The sequence below is a fragment of the Corella eumyota genome, chromosome 2 (genome assembly GCF_963082875.1).
Source record: "Corella eumyota chromosome 2, kaCorEumy4.1, whole genome shotgun sequence".
In the NCBI taxonomy this organism is placed as follows: Eukaryota; Metazoa; Chordata; class Ascidiacea; order Phlebobranchia; family Corellidae; genus Corella; species Corella eumyota.
Genome location: NC_137491.1, coordinates 3793560 through 3814472, shown reverse-complemented (window position 1 = coordinate 3814472; position 20913 = coordinate 3793560). Strand labels below are relative to the sequence as shown.

The following is a 20913-nucleotide window of genomic DNA, read 5'->3' as shown; positions in this document are numbered from 1 at the left end:
TGGTAAGAACACTTGCTACACCACACATGAGGTCGGGGGTTCGGTCCCCAATGCTGTAGAGCCCTTAAGTAAGAGGCTATAAACTGCATAAATTCCTGCAGAGCTAATTAGCAGCATGATTACCGGGCAATTAAAATCTCTATATTATCCCAAACTGCTACAGGCAACTCGAGACTGGGTCGGAGTAACTGATGTTACTCTGTGTTTACGTCGAACATTCGACCTTCCCACATCGAGGATAAAGATATAATAAAAAAAAATATAAAAAATGAACTGTGTTATAATAGATAACCTATAATTGCTTTAATTTTAGGCCCGTTGTTTGGTGGTAATATTATAATATTCGTAATGTTATTCTTACAGCCTTTAAATTAATCCTACAAAGTTTTTTTTATGTAACTTGCCAAGTAACAAAACCATTCAGTCTTTTACAAGTAATGGAGATAACATTGTATTTGTAATTTATTTTACAAGGCATATAAACAGGGAACACAAATTAATAGAACATCAAACGAAAAGAAAACAACATCTAGAATTAGAGGCAGTCATTTTTAAGGCTGATCGTTTTTGATTCTGTTGAATATTTGTCGAAGTTCACGAAGGCTTGATGATGTTACATCACCTCCCGGTGAGTTTGAAGAATCGCCATTGGTAGATGAAGCCAACTTAACAAAAAAATTAATATTTGTGGTTTTAGTAAAGCCATAAGTTTTTGTTTATTTTTATACTTAAAACAGCTATACAAGGCTAGCGACAAGATTCTAGTATGAAATCCGACCTCACGGCATAAACATGGAGTAACATTTGTTACCCATATCCAGTTTGATCAAAATGGTTCAATAAATTATTCCATAAAGTGGTTTTTCTCCCGGCCTAAGATTATACCATTTCAATAGTGCTTTAATTAACCCGGTAGTAAACGTTTGGAAAAATTAATTCCAAAAAGTAAAAACAAATTTTATTTATTTTAAATATCACTAGTATAATTAAACTATAAAATTCATAGGTGTTTTTGTAACCATTTTCTTAAACTATTAGGCTACAGTATGCCAGCTTTACAAAATGTTTTTTGGAGTAAGGCAATAACATAACTGCAAACCTAATAAGTTAATCCAAATAAAACAAATAACCAACAAACAAAACCACTAGAGTGAGATTTTTTAAGTTTTTTTGTTACCTGACTTGCCTGTTGATTGGCTGTATTAGAGTTGGAGGCCAAAATCTTGGTACCAGCATTCATGGATAAATATTTATTATAATCAACCAACGGTAAGTCAAATTCAGTTCGAAATTTCTGAAATAAAATTAATAACAAAACTTTATATATAAACAAAAAAAGGTATGTCTTCACTAAATACAAGTAAAGTAATATTAGATTAAATTTGTTATTAACTTTTTTTAATTACTTACATTTATTTCTGCAATTCTTGCTTCCATGTTTAGGTCTTCTCCTACATTTTCACATTTACCCACAGTGCCTGCAATATTTTTCAAAGTTACAATTTTTCAAGAATTTGTTAGTTTTAAAAAGAAATTCTTTAAACCTTCTTTTATCTTTTTCAGTCCCCTCCAAATATAATCCCGATAACATTTTACTTGCTGACCATTTATTTTATCATCTACATTATATTCTGGGTTAGCTTTTTTGAAGTCATGTAACTCCTGTAAACCCTGTACAATAAAATATGTTAAAATTAAAAGTATAAAGCAGTTTAAAGGTGCAAAAATTGGTCTTGGTAAAAAAGTAACGATACTTAGTCAGAAAAAAACTGAGATACTTAAGAAAGAATCAAAATAATATGTCAGGAACATCAAAATTTTAAAAACTTTGACACTAAAACGTGTTTACCAATAAAATCCCTAACTGGCAAAGTTAACTTTAGACAGGGTCAGGGTAGCAAATGTTACTTTATGTTAAGGCCAAAGTAGGCCCACATTAAGTGTAAATAAATAGATAATTAAAATACTTGTTTGGTTTGGTCCTTGTTTCCAATTTTCTTAAAAATTTCCGACAATTGTCCATCTAGGCTGATTTTACAAAGATCATCAACGTTTCCCTAATAAAAAAAAAAAGAATTGAACTATGTTATTTATCAAAATATAAAGTCAATTAAGAGAAATTTAAAGTAGTTACGTTTTTGTTTCTTGGCATCGAAGGAGGTAGAGTAGTGACTCCCAGTTTTTTAACCATAATTTTCACAATATCAGAACTATGTCGATTTTCTACATATTTTGTGTCCTCAAGAAACTAAAAACAAAATATAAATTTAAACTAAAAAGCTTATGATATAATTTTACAAAAGTAACTATGGGCATCCATTACTTACAGTGGGTCCTATGATGTCACAAAGTAGAAGTAAACTGCTCTTAATTGAACGAAGAGGCAAGTTACCAAACTTTTTATAAACTTCATGTCTGGGCGGGAAAGCCCTCCACATTTCATCCATAACTTCAATTACTTCGCTTAACTGGAAAAATATTATTAAAATTTTAAAAAAATTTGGTAAATTTTAGGTAGTTTAAAATATAAAATTTGCCAGAGTTTAGGTCTTAATATTATAAACTCCTGCCAAGTTTAAAACCAATTGCCAATTTAGTTATCGTGCAATTTTAATCAGGTAAAAACTGCCACAGCCAACTCAAGACTGGGTCACTGTAACTAGTATTTATCCATGTTGAGGCCCCAAAGTTAGCATTTCTATATTACCGATAAATAAACATGAAAAAAATTGTAGCTAATTTTTTAACTTACCCTTAAATACTTGCGTGCTTCAGCAATATCTTGACGCAGTAGATCGGCTTCCATTTTAACAACTTTCCAAATGCACTAAAATATTAAAACATTTTTAAACGCTTGTTAATTTATAAATCTTAAACCCAAACAAAGGTTAAAATATATAAATAAAAAAATAGCACAAACCCGGCATGACATTTTAATGTAATCCTCCATCTCTAATTCTAAACAATCCTGCAATGTTTTAATCATTGCACTAAAAATAAAAAAATAAATTTAAAAAAATTTTGAATCCATACTACTTTTATGCTGTCGCACTTTTACAAAAGGCTTTATAAATGATATAAACTTTTGCAAAAACAAATTTGCAGTTATATTATTGGGCCATTATATTACTAACATTCCAAACTGGTAAAGTCAACTCAAGAGTGAATCGGAGTAACAAATGTTACCCTATGTTTAGGCCATGTTGTTGGCAATTTTACAGTTTGATTATAAGCCTAGTTTTATATCTTTAAAGTTACACCTTATCTGTACTAAAAAGCTAAAACAAAAAAAAATTACAAAAATTTATTACCAAAAATTAATTTTCTATCACATAAAAAACTTACCAGTGAAAAGATGTCATGTCAGAATTAGTCATGAAGTTATGCACGATCATATTTATCATTCTAACTAAATGATCTCTTGCTGGTAGTTGATTAAGGTCTTTATGTATCATAAGTTGAAATATTAAACGTAGAAGACCGAACAGTTGATTCGTTGTCGCTTCATGTAACGCATCTTTTGATTTTGAAATCTAAATTATTTCAAATAAAAATTTTTTTAACCTAATTGTGACCAGTTGATAACCTGGATTACATTTTGCATTTAAATTGCTGTAAGATAATAAATGAACTTAACTAATATTAGCCAGCAATAACTTACATGTGCACCATAAACAACAGTTAAGCTTACTTTTTAGGCTTATAAGTTGGACATTTATATATATTGTTAACCAAACTATATGTAAGTAAAAAATAGAAATAGTTATAATTGCCCAATAAATTTAATTTTTATAAACTTCAAGAAAATAAAATTTAGATTAACTCAGTTTACATTATCTTAACTGTAGCCAGGATTAACTTGAATTAAAAAAGTTAATAATATTTTATACATCAAAAATATTAGAACCAATACCTACCTCAAATAAACCGGAGAATAAAAGTTTACAAAGAGATTCAAATTCAACTTGGGAAATTGAGATCGAACCTCCAGCATGAAAGGTTTCGTCTTTAGCAAAATATGGCAAATACCTTAAAAGTTTATAAAATAAATCACAAATATTACAGGAAATAAAATATGACCCTAAGAGTAAAATTCAATTTTTAAATCACTGGTATCATATTTAAAAATGGTATGCATTAACCAGTGTTGAAATCAAATTTAGATCATAGTTTTACAGTTTCACATACAAAATTATTAAAAAAAGCTTTATATGGCAAAAAACTTAAATTTAGAATTATATATTCCAATAGCGTGCCAATAACAAAATATTGTATTTATTTATAAGTTTTTTTATTTTTACCATTCCAAAATCATCCTGAGTTGGATAGTGTAAGAACCAAGTAATTTGTCAATTTTTCCAACAAATAACTCAGAACCATGTTCATCTGTGAAGTGTTGATATATCTGTAAAAAAAATAAACAATTTCAACTGTTGACATGTTGTGGCGCCATTAAGATCCTAGGTTTGATTTCCAATGCAGTTTAATAAAATTGAAGGGCATATGGTCTTATGTTTGATTCCCAATAATGTCATTTTGTAATATTTTTTAATGCCAATTTTTCAACTAAAATTCTAACCAAGTTAAAAAAAATTTTTGAATGCATAGTAAACCCTACAACACAGCCGTTTTAAAGCAATTAACAAAACAGAATCTCCAACATATAGTTAGATTATCAAAATTTAATAACTAGTAAAAACCTTTCTTAAAGCAGGAATGCTTTCTTTAACACTGACATTCGAAGTTTTGGAGATCAATTCATCAATTTTTGGGGATAAGAATTTCACTCTATATTGATCCCTTAAAAAACAACAAATATGACATCACACTATAATGACATTTTATGACATCACAAAATTTTAACATCATACTATCAGAACATCGAAGTTACAACACAAATTATGACATCATACTATCAGGACATCAAAATATTATGACATCACAATATATATCACATTATAACACAAAAGCATTATGACATCACTTACATAAGTTCCTGGACATCCGGTGGAAAGGTGAAAGGTCGTAAGAGTTCGTCAACCTCTTGTTGAGTAAACTCGGAGGTTGAAGGCCGGATGTCAATCCCATGCTCCTCCAGGAACATATTACGAACCTCTAATTCCCAATCTTGCTTGCTCTTATTTTCAGGAGGACTAAAGTTTATTTTTTTAATAAAATTAAATTTAATTTTTTTAATATTTCAATTTATAACAGCAGCGTGATGTAGTGGTAAAAACACTTGCTACACCAACATGAGGACCTGGGTTCAATCCCCACTGCTCTTCTGATGTAGCGCCCTTTAGTAAGTCGCTATAAACGGTATGAACTTCTGCTGAGCCAGCACTTAATCAGTAGCATAATTATCGGGCAATTAAAATCTATATAATATCCTGAACTGGGTCGGAGTAACTAATGTTACTCTATGTTAAAGTCGCGCATTCAACCTTCCCACATCAAGGATAAAGATATATACAAAAAAATGATTTGTTTTTATTAGAATTTTTTTTATCAAAATTGTTAATATTTTTTTGTTTTTACATTTCAGATTTAGTAGTCTGGTTATTTGTTGATGGTGCAGGCTTCTGGTTGCTGGGTGGTCTTTTTTGGTTGGTTGGAATAGTTTTCTGGTTGTTAGTTGGTATTTTATTTGGGGTTCCCTCAGATGGAACAGATTCCTGAAATTTCCCTGACCTTTTTATTCTTTCCTCCAACATACTCATATCTTTTTCGTTTAACTGCAATTGTCAAAAATAAAAACTTTTTAGTGCGTTTGTATCCTTAATGTGGGAAGGCCAACTTCACGGCCTTAACAACGGATAACATTTGTCATCCTAGCCCAGTCTTAAGTTGACTTTGGCAGTTTGGGATGTTATAGATTATAATATTGCCTGATAGCATATCTACCAAATTTTTTCAAAAGTTTATTTTGTTTATTTTACCTTACTCAAGTATCTACAGCAAAAAAATTGGGGACTGTGGGGATTAAACCCAGGATTTCATGTAGTAAAGCCAAGTGTTTTGACTAAATCACACTGCTTTAATAATAACCAGACAAAAAAGTTTAAATGCAGACCATAGGGCCGGTCCTTAACTAGCGATAATAACAAAAATATGACATTAAAGTAAAAATATTAAACCTTGCCAACTTGCTTGAAAACTATATCTCCCGACTTATTATAAGCAGCCACAATTGCATTGAGGGCGCTAGAGCGAACATCTTTGTCTCGATCGGAAATATTTGTGGCAATTTCTTTCAGAGCTTTTGCTGGAGTAGGTTGGCAGACTGTGATACCGTGTTGTTCTATCAAATGGCTTAAGTGGTCCAAGCATTCTTAAACAACAAAGTAGATAATGAGGTTATATTGAGAAAAGGTTTTCTTGAAAAAATTAAATTCTTGAAAATTAAAAACTGAAATCTTTGGTTTGATTTCAACATCTTGCATATTATAAAACATTCTTAAGTAAGTTAGTAAAAGTGCTCACTGTTGTTAAATATAAAACCAATTAGCAGTACATGATTAAAAAATCATTTAATGAAACAACAAATTAAATAAAAACTTGGTAATTTAGAGAGTAATGGTTAGAGCTCTTTGCATTGCAACATAAGGTCCTGGGTTCAATTCTTACGGCTCTCATAGTAATATTGTATGAGTCATAAGGGTTTGTAACTAAGGCCAAGCTAAAAATGTTTGACAAGTTAATAAATAGGCAAAACTGCCAAAAGTAACAACAAAATGTTGGGCTTTGAAGTGTTTTCCTGATTAAAAAAAAATAAATATGAAAAAAAAATTTAAGAAAAAGTATTTTAAACCTTGTCTTTGTCTTGAATTTTTTGATTTAATTCCATCCATCACGAAATTAAACAACTTGCTGGCAGGATACATGAGTGAAACTTGCTTTAAAATCCCAACAACTCCTTTGCGTATATTCTCCTTACTTTCTCCTATCTGTTGTGATGTCATAATTATTAATTTGTCAAAGTGGTTTTATAAATATATAAATCTCAAAAATGTCAAATTACTGAAATTTAGTTTAACATTTTTTTTTTAAATTTTAAGACATTTTGCAGAAGAAAGCTAATAAAAATGTCTTACCGTCACTAAAATGACATTTTTATATGGTTTTTAGTCAAATGGCTAATTAATAAAATGGTTTTTGGTAATATAACAATAATCTTTAGTAAAAAAATAAAAAATTTTCTTAGTAAAATTTAAAAATTTTTCTCAAAACAGAGAAAAAAACTTTGACAATGTTTTTCATGTCAAATTTACAGACATTTTTTTTACCAAAAATTAAACTTTTTTAGAATGCCATACCTTAACTATAAGATGGGGCAAAAATGCTGATATCTCATATTCAGAAAATCGATAATTCGTCGATATTAGCTTTTCAAACAAATTTGAAATAAAATCCAACGATTTAATGTGAACTGTTGTGTTTTTGTCATAGAATCTTAAAGTAAGCCATCGAAGCAAAATATCCAAATTTTCAATTAATTTTTCAAAGTTAGTTGATAATGCCTAAAATAAAAAAGTTTTACAAATTACATACAAAAAAAAATTTTGAAGTTTTTTTTTTACTCCGTATCATCCTATAAGGTTAGAGATTTATATTCTTTATTGAAAAGGGTGTGCTGTTGTGACGTGTTTAAGCTATTTGTAAACACCAGGCTCAATGGTGAAATAGTGTGACATTAGTGCAACTCAAACTGTCACCTTTTGGCTAAAAGTTCTATGCAATAACCAATATACCACACTACTAGACAAATAATAACTTTCAAAGTTTTCTATTTATATTTTTTGTATATATCTTTATCCTCGATGTGGGAAAGTCGCTGCGCGACTTAAACATAGTATAACATCAGTTACTCTAACCTAGTCTCAAGTTGCCTGTGGCAGTTTGGGATATTATAGATTATAATTGCCCGATATTTATACTGCTGATTAGTTGCTGGCTCAGCAGGAGTTCACACCGTTTATAGCGCCTTACTCAAGGGCGCTACAGCATGAGATCAGTTGGGATTGAACCCATGACCCCATGTGTGGTGTAGCAAGTGTTCTTACCACTTCACCACGGTGCCCCAGCTTAATAGACAATATTTAAATGTGTCCAATTTATAAACCCCTAAATTTAAAACAATGCAAGTTAGGGTCACAAATAAATATTTGTTAGAACTTTTTATGCTTAACAATATATCTTCAATATAAAAATACCTGAGTTAGTAAAGTTATAGCCTTTATATGATGCTGGAAATCCTTGTGGAATAATTCTGATAACAAAGCTGGTGAAACACTTGTCGCAAGTTGTTGTTGTAGTTGCTGAACCAATTCCTCTCGTGGTACAACAAAATTCCATTTAATTGTCTGCGACAGAAATTAAATTTTTTTTTAATTCTTTTATTTTTTGTCTTATTTTTTTCCCTAAATTTAGAAATAAATGTTCTAACAGAAATTTTTCATTTTTTTGTGTCTTACTTTAGCTAAAAAATAAAAAGTATTTAAAAATATATTTTTGCTACCTTAAGTTTAACTTCATCTTTAAGTCTTTGCTCTTTCCCATTAGGAAGAGAAAGAAAGAGAGAAGATTGCTCCTCCTCAGGAACAGATGGAGTAGAAGTAGTAGTAGGTTTTGATTTCTAATAAAACATTTTAAAATTTAATCTCACAAATCTTAAGTAAAAACTAAGTTTTAAAATATTATAAAACCACAAAGTCCCAGGTTCGATGTGGAAACATCATTGGGTTAAATCTGAAGTCTTGAGTTTAATTTTCATCACTTACAAAAGCTTAAGATAAAACCTGAGAGTTAAAATATGACTAATAGCGACTATACAAAAGTTTTTATATATTAATTCCGATCCAATTGTAATTTTCAAGCTTGAGCCATTTATAGCAACAAAATGAGGAGAAAACTAAATTTTACAATCAGTTATTTGTAAGTTACAAGTTAATTTAGCATAAAGCAAAAGCAAAGAATATAAAAAAAAGTTTGTCATCCTAGGTTAAGAACTTTTAACAATACTTACACTAGATTTTGGTTTCTTTTCTTTGCTGGGTGGTTTCTCATTTTCAGTTTTGTTTTTTTCTTGGTTTGTTTTTGTTGTTTTTTTAGCTTCCTGGTTAACTTTCGATGTTTTTTTGGGTTGTTCTGGAACCAATTCTTTTGCACTTTCCAATAAAGATTGAATCGTGCTTTTGGATGAAGCCTTTAAACAAAAATTTCAATTAAACCTATTTTTTAATTCCTATTTTAACTTGGCAGTAAGCTATTGTCATTTTTAATATATTAGCTTTTATATAAGTCTGAGTATAACTATCTATAGAACTTAAAAAAAAGACCATAACATAACTAAATTAACGGGTCACGTATGTTGTCCGACTTAAGACAAAACAACAAGTCGTTTACCATAGGAGAGAATTCTCTTGGGACAAAAATAGAACTGAGGAGAGCCATAGTGTAATTATGTTTTGTCTAGAACCAGACAACATATGTGATCCAAATTACCTATTGCCTTATTATAAACTCACAACAAAAAACTAATCAAATAAAAAATATTTAATTAAAAAAACTTTCTGAAAATCTACTAACCGACAACTTTGAAGTTGCTTTCATAAGTTTCTCAAACCCTAAATGTTTGATAAATCCCGGCAAACAAGCTTGTGCCTTGGCTCGTACTTCCCCACTTCTATCCTCACAACATTGTAACAACATTGGAACACATTGTTCTGCCCCTTCCCTAGCTGATGAGTTAAGTTTTGGACATGACATTAATTTATCTCCGAGCCAGTTTAGAAGCTAAAGTAACAATTTTTGATTTTATTACAGAAATTCTAAAAAGTCTTGCAAATAAAATAAGAAATTAAACATCATCAATTTGATTTTTTAAGTGGACACTCCAAACTTAAGCTAGTTGTAAAAGGATCAAATTTAGTTTAGCTTATGCTAGTTAAATGTTTTTATAATATCCCCAGAATTATTTCTTAAGAGTAAATTCTAAAAAAATCTATTAATCATTTCGGTTGAGATTTTTTCAATAAATTAGGTCAACAACATATAAAACTAAAAAGGCAAACTTAATACTAAACCAGAGTAACAAAAATTTCTAAGTCTACCTTTGAAAAATAAAGATACACAATTTAACTGAAAAACAATTTTAGTTTTATTTAATTGAAAGAGAAAATACCTCGATTCTAAGTAAAGTATGTTTAGGATTAGATAGAGCAGTAGACATAGTGTCTCCTTCAAACCACATTGAAATTTTTGTATTTTCTAACCACTGATCCATGCATTTTAAAGCTGTTTGTCGTACTTGAGGCTGTAGAAAAAGTAATAAAAAAATTTTCCGATTGGTAAAAATTTAAAATTAAAAAAAAGATAAAAAATATATAGTTTTAGATAATTTTTTACGAGAATTTAATAAAAAAACTTCACAGAGTAAAATTTTCCTATAAAAATATACTGAAAGTGCAAAATAAAAAATTATAAAGATTGCTTGGGTATCAAACTCAGAACCTTAACCATAGGTTTGAAGGGCAATATTTTAGAAATAAAAAAACAAACAAAAAAATAACTTTAATAGGATTTGAACTCGGTACCTTACTATCAGCAAGACTGTTGATTATACTTGCTGACACTGTTCCAAGATGTTTTGAACTATGTGGTCCCAAAGCAGTGGAAAGTTGCATCAGTAAATTTAATGTAGTTGTTACCTTAATTTTGTTAATTATAATAATTTTTAGAAACTAAGTAAAAACTCAGGTTGGTAGAATAGTGAATAGAATATCATACATAAATACAAGGAATTAAATTATGGGGACTTATCATATTTTTTTGTGACTTTACAACCTAAATATAGAGTAATAATTGTTTCTTTAACCCAGTCTCGAGTTAACTTTGGCAGTTTAGGATATTATTAATTATATTTGCAAAACAAGCTTTTAAACTCGTACTCTACACCATAGTGAGCAAGAAATTAATAAGAATTAAACTTTAGGTTTTCTAAAGTTATTTAAAATAATTTTTTTTTAATTTTCAACTTACCAGAATTTTATTAGAATCACCCAATCTGGCCTTTAAAGCTGCAGGTAATTCCCCCAAGTTGGGACCAAGAAATTTGGCTTCATTTAAAATAGTTGCAACATTTTCTAATCCTTCTTTTCTTAATTTCCAATCCTTGTGACTTAATTGAGTCAACAGATTGTCTGTTATTTTGTCACTAAAAATTCAATAAAATATTGATAAAAATAAAAAACAATACTAGTAAATTTATTAAACTTTGTTTCAACTTTTAAGTAGTAAAATATTTAATTTTTTTTTAATTTTTATTAATTTTTTAAAATTTTAATATTAAACATCTTTAATTTACAATTTTAAGATAATTCAATTCTTGCTATGATCAAGAAATTTAAAATTTTTTTAATTTTTTAAATAATAACCCATTGTTTAAGGAGTGTAAAAGGAAGTAAAAAACACCATTTTTAATTTTTTTGTAATTTTATATGTTTCAAAATTTTTAAATTTAAATATTTTTTAACTAAATTTAATTTTTGGAAAAGATTGTTTTTTAACTTTTTTACCTAATATCAACTCTTGTTATAAGATCGTCCAAATTTACAGCAGGTTGCTCTTCATCACTAGAGGCATCATTGTCCAATTTTTTCTCTGAAACTTTCTTTTTTCCTTTTGTGGGTGCAGGAGGTGATTCCCCTTTCATCTGAATTTATTCAAAAATTTGTATTTTTCAAAATGCGAACAAAAATAAAAATTATCAAAATGCATTTAGACAAAACATAATTCAAGGATTTAAATCATAAAGTTTCATTAAAAATACTTTTTGAGTATTCAGTATACAAAAAATCATTTAACTGAATTGTTTCTGAAAATCAAAATTTTGTAAACCATATTTTTTAAAGACTTAAGAATGAATTTTTTTAATTTTAAAGATCATTTGTCAGAAGGGGGTTGGGTAGAAAAAATAAAGAAGGTCCTATCACTAATAAAATAACAAAACAAATATTTAAATGTTTTTTAAGGATAATTTTTCAGAGGAGAGGGTGGGGTAAAAGGGGGTTAATAAAAAAACATTTTATTGTCAGATAAATGCTGTTTTAGGGCATGTGGCTTAGGTAAAATTACCGTAATTATTAAATTTCTTAACAATTTTTCCATTTAAACTAAATTGCAAAATATCTAAAACAAACTTTTTCAATTTCTTGATCTATCTGTTGCACTAAAGTTGGTTTTTCATTTTCGAAAAACATTTTTAATTTATCCCCGATGTATTGGGATAAAACGCCCACTAGTGTTAGAGCTGATGTTCGTACATTCTGTAATTTTATAATAACATAAAATAGAATTGAATAAAACATTTTAAACAAAAATTTAAAAAAATTTAAATTCAAATAATAAAATTAAGAAAACAAATTAAAAAAAAATTTTAATATTTTTTACTTACAGGATTAGTTGCTGCAAATGCAAGTTTACATTTCTGGATAATGACCTTGACATTTAATCCCGTGACCCCAAAGTCATAAAGGTTAGAGGTCAACCAAGTAATGGATTCACTTTGAATTTTTGGATTCTTTTGAGACATCGAGTGGTCAAGAATCTTTAAAAAAAATTATTATCCCAATTTTTTTTTTAATTTGTAAAATAATTTAAGCCAAATTTTACAATTTTAGTAAAAATGACTTTTTTAAATAATTAAAATTTTTTACCTGTTCAGTTATCCATGGAAAACCACAAGATTCAGACATGGAAGATAAAGCTTCTTTAGCGGTGGTTCCACATTTTAAATCCCCAATTTTATCAACAGTTGGTATTAGGCATAACTGGGCACTTGTCCTAAAATGTTTAATTTATATTTTGAATCAGCTACATGAACAATATAACAGCTCCGAAATTTAATTTTAATTTTGTTAAAATTTTTTTATTAAATATAGCTTTCCTACATAAGGTTCTAGGTTAAATTTTTACTGCCACCATGCTGTAGAGCCTTCGAGTAAGGCAATATTAATACAGTCCTATCCTACTGATCTAAAAACTATCAGCAGATTGATTATTGAGCATTTAGAACCAATAATATCTCAAACTGTCAAGGGTAACTTAAGACTGGGTCAGGGTAACAAATGTTACTCTATGTTAAAGTTGTAATGTCAACCTTTCCACATAATTTTTATAACTACTCCAACTTGATAAATTTTAAAATATAACAAAAAAAACAATCGGCAGATTAGTTATCAGGCAATATGCTTAAAAATATCTGCCAAAGTCAATTGAAGACTGGGTCAGAGTAGAAAATATTATTCTACACTTAGGCTGTGATGTTGACTTTTTCACATCAAAGATTGCCAACAGCCTGGTGTAGTGGTAAAATCAATTGCTACACCACACATGAGGTCGTAGGTTCAATCCCCACCCCACTGCTGTAGCGCCTCTGAGTAAGGCGCTATAACGTTTTAAACTTCTGCTGAGCTAGCACTTCATCAGCAGTATAATTATTGGGCAATTATAATCTAAGTATTATCCCAAACTGCCACAGCCAACTCAAGACTGAGTTGGACTCACTCTTACCACATCGAGACTCGACCTTCCCACATCGAGCGCAATCGACCTTCCCACATTGGGGATAAAGATATATATATACAAAAAGAATTGGATTTCTGTAGAAAGGTTAATTTATAATAAAACATCTCCAACTTTATATTTAAAAACTTAAAAAAAACTTACTTGCTGAATTTTCCATTTAAAGCAAGGTAACTGACAATTTTAAACTTTTCATTTAAACAATTGAAATTACTATCCTTGAATCCAGGTTTAATGCTCAGAACTTTGATGAAAGCTTGGACTGGTGGATTTTCTTGCATTTTCAACATCTATAAAAAATAAGAGTTTGACTTAATTTAAAAATTGTTTATTAATTAAATTAAGTTTTTTAATTATTTTTAAAAGTTTTTTTTATCAAAAATTAAAATTTTTTTTTGTTTATTTAAACAAATTAATTTTTTAATTTTTTTTTGTTACTTGAAGCGCAGCTTGCAGCCCAGCAAATCTTTCCTTCCAATTTGAGTTTGAGATCTGACCTCTGACCTCTGGGGTTATCACCGTAGCAACCTGTTCTTCGACAACTTCCTCACTCAACTCTGCCTCTGGTGGTGGCTCACTACTGCTACTAGGTGGAGCTGTTGTTCTAAACAATTTTTCAATATCTTATTTTTAATAGTCTGGTATTTCATAAAAAAAATTTAAAATTTAACAAACTTTCATAAAATTTTTAAAATATAAAAAATAAAAATACTTTGCTTGGGTTGTTTTCTTTTTTGTCGTTTTCTTTTCAGTTTCTTTGGTGGTCTAAAAATAAAATAAAAATTACAGAAATAAATTTGACTCAAAAATGCTGCAACAAAGTAGCAGTTGGAATTAAACCTAAGACCTAAAAAATGTCACAACACACCAACAGTAAATATGACTTCTTTTTAACTACGGTAAAACAAAACTGAAATTATCAAAAAATAATTTTTTTTTTTAAAATGAAATGTATGACCATCAGACTTACTCTTATTATCTTTTTTAAATTCACCTTGGCAGAAGGTTTGGTCTTCGTGGCGCTTTTAGGTGGAGTTGATTTAACTGAAGTTTCAGATTTTGCTGCTGTTTTATTTTCTACTTCACATTTTCCAGCACTTTCATTAATCTAACCAAACAACAGAGTTATAGGATAAAAAATAAAGTTTACATTTACCCATAAAAACTAAGCAATTTTTGAGGAATGTGCTCAGTGGCTGCAAATCTAGCTTATACAAGAAAAAAAATAACATTTTACCAAAACCAAATGTACGAAATCACCTTTTTCGACCATTAGGTATTTTTTATTAATTTTCACTATTTTAACCCTTATTTGGACAATACCCTTCAATTTCCCCCAAAAAATTTGGCAAAATGGACTTAAGCAAAAAAACTATGTAAGATAGCAAAATAAAGAAAACTAAAAATCTTACCTTCGCCATTTTAATTTTGTCAAGATCAGCAATAAAAGGTTGCATCTTTCCTTCTCCAATAATTTTCAACAACATTCCAATTGCTTTATAAGCTGATTCTCTAACACCAACGTCTCCATGATCAACATTCTGTAATATTACAACAGTTTTAATTTAAGTGTAATATCACACTTGTTACTAGTGGTGTGGAGTGGAGTAGTGGTTAAAACACTTGGCTTTACAACATGACGTCTTGTGTTTGATCCCCACTGCTCTTCTGCTGTAGCGCTTTTAAGTTAAGCACTATAAACTGTACAAACTCTTGCTGAGTTAAAACAAGAAGATTAATTATTGACCGGTAATTATAATTTATAATATCTTAAACTGCCAAAGGCAACTTGAGACTGGGTTGGGGTAGCTGATGTTACTCTATATTTAGGTGGTGAAGTCGACCTTCCAAGATCGAGGATAAAGTATATAACTAAAACACAAACTTTTACGATGTCATAAAATTAAATATTTTATTTGTGTAAAAAATTACCTTCAGCAAAGCTTGAGTGAAAATTTTAATCAAAGATTTGTTGAAAACATTTGATTTTGTTTTCGCAAAAGAACGAGCCAAAAATAAAGAAGTTTGAGTTCGAATGGATGGGTTTTTATTTGCCAAATATTCAACACAGGATTCACTTATAGCCGGGATGTTTGTCTAAAAATAAAACAATAAACTATGTCAGCAAAATATAAAATAATTGGTAACAAATATCACGTAAGTATATTGTGATTAGTAAAAAAAATATATAAAAAAATTTTTTTAATTTTAAAAAATAAAAAGTTAAAAAAAAATGGATAAAAAATTTGTAAATAATTTAAAGTTTTAAAAAATATTTTAGAAAATCAAATAAAATCTTACTGTTAAAAACACAGAATCTGTCGCCTCTTCTAGTGCTGTAACCACAGTGATTTTTTTCTCTTTAAACCTGTCCAACAGCGCCTCCAGTGTCAGTAGAGCAAACGGTTGAAACTTTTTACGCAAGCCCGAAGCCAAGCCTCCAATACATTTTATCGCTATGGTAACCAACATGACATTTGTATCCTTAGCTATAACCTGCAAATAATATGTTTTGTATAAAAAAAAGAAAATTGTTTATTTTAAAAATACTACTTTGAAAAAAAGTTAACCTAAAACTTTTATAGTTTAGACTTATGTCTGTTTTTAAGAATATTAAATTGTTTTAGAAGTTGAATTTAAACCTATACCCTTAGATATTACACAACTTAAACGAAGTAAACATAATTAAAAAAAAATGTTTTTAATACAAAGAATAAATAAAATTTGAACAGTTGACCTTTTTTAGAGCTTTAACAAAGTCTCCATATTCAGATTGTGTTGCAAGTTTTGGGTTTTGAGTTAATTTTGTACAAATTTCTAACATTTCTTTTCTTTCCTGCCATTTTTTTGCCTCCTGCAAAATTTAAAAACAAAAAATTTGTTTAAAACACATGTTGTTTAAAAAAAGCATAGGTGAAAAGAAAATATAATTATGTATACTGTACAAGTGTCTAAAAATAATGGGACAGAAAAAAGTAAAAGTGATGAAAAAAATAGAATCAAGAAATTATATTAGCCTATCGTTGAAAATATATTAAATATTAAGTTCTATATAGTCTAGATAAATAAATAAATATACTTTGTAAAGGTAAAATTGTAAAAGTTATCAAAAAATTTAGTCTGAAATTAAAAAGTATATATGTTTAAAAGTTGTAAAGTATATATACAACTAATTTAACAGACTCTTTTATGCCTTACAATTTGTTCGTAAAAATTTTTAGGGAGTTGTGATATTATTTCTACAGGTTCCAACAAGTCGAACGGATCAATTTGATTTTCTGGTTCAATGTTTTCACCTAAAAAATAAATTTGTTAAATGTTAACCAAAAGTTGCTTAACAAAAAAGTTGTTGCTTTCAAAAAAGTTTTTACTTTAAAAGAAATACTATAAAAAAGGTTTTTAAAAAAAAGAATTAAAAAAATGGTCAGTTTTAATTTTTGTTTTGAAAAAAATCTTAATAAAATGTTGGTTACTTGTGTCATCTTCTTTTTGGTTATTTTTTTCCTCCATTTTCTCTTTCAGATCCTGCTGTGACCTCATAAACCTGGTTTGTTTTCCTCCTCCTCCTCCTATCTTTTCCCACTCCTCCTCTAACTCTTTCAACTTAAATAAATGGTAAAAGTTGTAATAAAAGTTTAAAAAATCAATATTTTAGTGTTAACTAAGATTTTTAAATAAGATTCGAAAAAATTAAGAAAAATTATATAAATAAAAAAAGGCAAAACTTTTTAAATAAGATTTAATTAAAAAATATTTGAATGAAAAAAAGACTTGTTTTATTAAAAAATGTTTTATTAAAAAACACTTTTTTTTTAAAAACTAACTTTTTGCCATGTTTTTACAAAAAAGTTGTCAAAATCGGTAAAAAAATTGTATTCCAACTTACACAAGGTATTGGTTTGATAGAAAAAATATCATGAGAGATTTTATCAGCTGGACTTTTTTTAAATTCCTTTTTTAATTTCACTGGCGATTTATTAAGTTTAAATGCGTCTTTGCTAGGTTCAATCTGCAGCATTTTGGCTGCTAATTCATACGCAGACAGTTTTTGACAATTCTCACTCATTATGAAAGTTTTTTATTGTTAAGCTACTAATAAAATTGCTATAGAAATATTTTTATATTAATGACAATCTGCATTTTAACTAAACCTTTGGGAATTCTAAGATATCCTAATACCCTGTTAAACAACAATCTAAAAGAGACAGTAAACTAAAAAACAATCTAAAATAGACATTTAACAGTTAACCAATGAGTAAAAGGGTCTAATTATTATACAGATATATTTAAATCTGTTCATAAAAATTTTAATAAAATGTTTCAAACTTAACACTTTAAAACAACCTAAACTTTTAAAAGCTAAGCTTAAACTTTAATCAATTAAAAGTATAGCTAAACCTAAGTTGCTAAATAATTTATAACATTGTAGCATAAGAGCTTTTATATCTTTTGTCCTTTTGTTACACAAAACTATATAGGACAATAGCGATGTTAGAATAACAAAAAGTTTTGTTATTGTTTTCAATAAAAAAAAGTTTAAAAAATGTCACCTATTTCTCGAATAAAGAATGTAAAAACTTTAACGGTATATTAAAAAATCACATTTTGTAATAAAAAAAAGCCATTATTAAAAAAACAAAAAACCCATCAAAAAATAAAATTATATATATACAATCGGCAGCGTGGTGTAGTGGTAAGAACACTTGCTACACCACATGTGGTCGTGAGTTCAATCCCTACTGATCTCATGCTGTAGCGCCCTTGAGTAGGGCGCTATATACGGTATAAACTCCTTTTGAGCCAACACTTAATCAGGAGCATAATTATCGGGCAATTATATTCCATAATATCCCAAACTGCAAAAGGCAACTCGAGACTGGGTTGGGTTAGCAATTGTTACCCTTGTTTAGATTGTAAAGTTGACCTTCCAACATTGAGTAAAAAAAAAAGAAGAAAGATAACTTACCACAACAGCATTGATATTTTGAAGGGGGGCTTTTATAGCAGGGCCAATCCATCGAAAAATCTCAATAAATAAACTTTTAGTTGCTTCTCTAACATTTTTGTCTCTGTGGTCCACCAATTTTAATGTTTGTTTTAGTAATGGTTTAACTTGTATCACCTTAGAACCAAAATCCCTAAAAATTAAAAAAAAATTTGTTAAGAGTTTTTAAAAATTTTCAAAATCGTGTTACATAATATAAAGTTGGTGTAGTTGTTAAAACACTTGATTTTACTACATAAGGTGTTGAGTTTAATCCCTATTGCCCTTTATTTGTATACACTACAACTCTGACTGACATTCCAAAAACTAAAGCACTGGAATTAGCCCAAGACGTTATCTAGTGAAGCCAAGTGTTTAAACAAATAAATCACTTATTATATTTCGTTAGTTTAAATTTAGAGAAAAATTATTAAAAATTTAGTAAATTTTTTTTTTTAATATGACAAAAAAATCAAATAAATTTACCTTAAAGCAAAAGTTATTGCATCGAGACATGCATGAATGATTTTTGGTTGTTTATTATCAAATCCTTTTATTAATTCTTCTTGGGTTGTTTCATTTTTATCGATCTCAACATAAAGTTGACAAAGTTCTATTCCTAACTCTCTTAGTTTTGGTTTTGTGTTGAAACATTTGCTGATAACTCCACCTACCACTTCATTACAAGTTCTGCAAAGAAATTAAATTTGTTTAACAGATTTTTTTTATATCTTCTTTCTCGATGTGGGAAGGTCGACTTCACAGCCAAAACATAGAGTTACATCAGTTACCCTGACCCAGTCTTTTTGGGCTCAGCAGGAGTTTATATCGTTTAAAGTGCTTTACTTAAAGGCACTACAGCATGAAAACAGTGGGGAACAAAAAAGCAAGGGGATAGGACCATATGTAGTGATGCCAAGTGTTCTAACCACTACACCCCAAAAAAATAAAATGCAAAAAATACACTTACTTTCCTGCTACAGCAGCATTGGTAACAAAAACAATAGCAGCTTGTAAACCTTGAACCCTGTTTAATTCATTCGAATCTGTGACAAATTTCTTCACAAGGCCAAGATATTTTGCGAATTCTGGACTTTTTTCTTCATATATTGCAAAATTTTTGATGCATTCCTTATATCCTTCTGCTCTAGCTTTCCATGACTAGAATATAATGATAAAAATAAACTTAAAACATTTGGTAAATTTAACAGCATAAATTTAACTTCTGTTGTTTAGACATCATAAATGGAACAACTTATACAATTATAAGAACTTATAGAAAAAACATAAGTTAAACTATTTAATTGTGATATTGAATATTTATAAACTTTAAGGTAATTTAAAATAAATAAGCTTAACAAGGGCTATTTTAACTTACTTTTCTACTTTATATATTTTAGGATTGGACCAAAAAAATATCATTTGTTAGAAAGTAGATATTAAATTCTCAGTTTGTTGATTAAATTTTAACATATATATACACACTCTTTTTTTTGTAACTTTATGTAATTTTAAATTATATCCATATATCCATTTTTAGTAATTTTTTAAACATATATAAATTTTTAATCGTGACCCAGAAAATAAACTGATAAATAATAATGTATATTTGCACATTATTCACAAATTTAGTTTTGTTTATTTTACTTTAAATTTTGTCAAGAAATATTGACTATTAACAAATTAGGCACAAAACTTTATTTTTTTTATTTAAATGAATAAGTTTGTCCTTGATGTGGGAAAGCTAACTTAACGACCTAAATAAAGAGTAACATTAGTTACCCCAACCCAGTCTAAAGTTACCTTTGGCAGTTTGGGATATTATAAATTATAATTGGATTGCCTAAAAATTAAATTGCTGATTAATTGTTGGCTCAGCAGTAGTTCATACTGTTTATAGCCTATAAAGGAAGCTACAGCATGGGAGCAGTGGAGATTGAACCCACGACCTCATGTAGCTGTGTAGTGCTGTAGGAGGTCCTTGACCAGGAGGTCTCTGACCACACGACAGACAGCAAGCAGCAGCGGCAGCACGACGCTGTCGCTGCCGGTTTTATAAAACAAAATGTCCTACTTTATGTTGTAGTTTTTGATCTGTCGGCAATTTTTTCCATTCATCGTCTTCCATTTTAAAGAATAAACAAAACTCGAAAAAAAAATAAATAAAATACAATTTCTTTTGGTTATTTTTAAATTTTTTTAACTGTTTTTCAACAAAAACTAAAATATTTAAAAATGGCAACAGGATTTTTTATAACGACTCAAAGTGACAATAGCCACGCCACGAATTTTTGTTATTTTATGTTTGTCCTCAATAACTTAATTTTTAAAATAAAAAAGATTAA

The 20913-nt window shown here is 28.7% G+C and overlaps 1 protein-coding gene across 2 annotated transcripts; it reads right to left on the bottom strand.

Moving 5' to 3' along the window:
• Positions 1-449: 449 nt before the first annotated feature.
• LOC145744136 (cytoskeleton-associated protein 5-like) lies at positions 450-20762 on the bottom strand. 2 transcript variants are annotated; one of them, XM_082562249.1, is made up of 43 exons: positions 20643-20762; positions 19539-19729; positions 19055-19258; positions 18551-18722; positions 17058-17187; positions 16783-16880; positions 16322-16438; positions 15886-16080; positions 15517-15681; positions 14997-15125; positions 14555-14692; positions 14297-14349; positions 14023-14188; positions 13729-13874; positions 12717-12843; positions 12455-12607; positions 12201-12326; positions 11577-11713; positions 11041-11215; positions 10596-10709; positions 10184-10315; positions 9589-9795; positions 9026-9205; positions 8519-8635; positions 8214-8363; positions 7317-7520; positions 6812-6947; positions 6138-6331; positions 5539-5735; positions 4989-5153; positions 4701-4800; positions 4302-4405; positions 3918-4029; positions 3346-3533; positions 2921-2990; positions 2753-2827; positions 2328-2468; positions 2135-2248; positions 1968-2057; positions 1545-1671; positions 1411-1478; positions 1178-1294; positions 450-665 (listed from the first exon to the last, which is right to left on the bottom strand). In XM_082562249.1, exons 1-43 carry the CDS (start codon positions 20694-20696, stop codon positions 552-554), a joined length of 5892 nt encoding a protein of 1963 aa, XP_082418375.1. In that variant the 5' UTR covers positions 20697-20762; the 3' UTR covers positions 450-551. The 2 variants fall into 2 exon arrangements, with proteins under 2 accessions (XP_082418375.1, XP_082418376.1); XM_082562250.1 differs by having other exon boundaries at positions 14579-14692.
• Positions 20763-20913: the final 151 nt, after the last annotated feature.

What these genes read in the sequence shown, in the direction of transcription:
- LOC145744136 (XM_082562249.1), bottom strand. Translation starts at nt 20,696, where the DNA reads ATGGAAGACGATGAATGGAAAAAATTGCCGACAGATCAAAAACTACAA. An exon ending in AAAATATCAATGCTGTTGTG is followed by an intron (nt 17,188 to 18,550) that starts GTAAGTTATCTT and finishes CATTTATTTAAG; the next exon opens with TTGAAAGAGTTAGAGGAGGA. An exon ending in AAATTCAAGACAAAGACAAG is followed by an intron (nt 6,332 to 6,811) that starts GTTTAAAATACT and finishes TTGTTGTTTAAG; the next exon opens with AATGCTTGGACCACTTAAGC.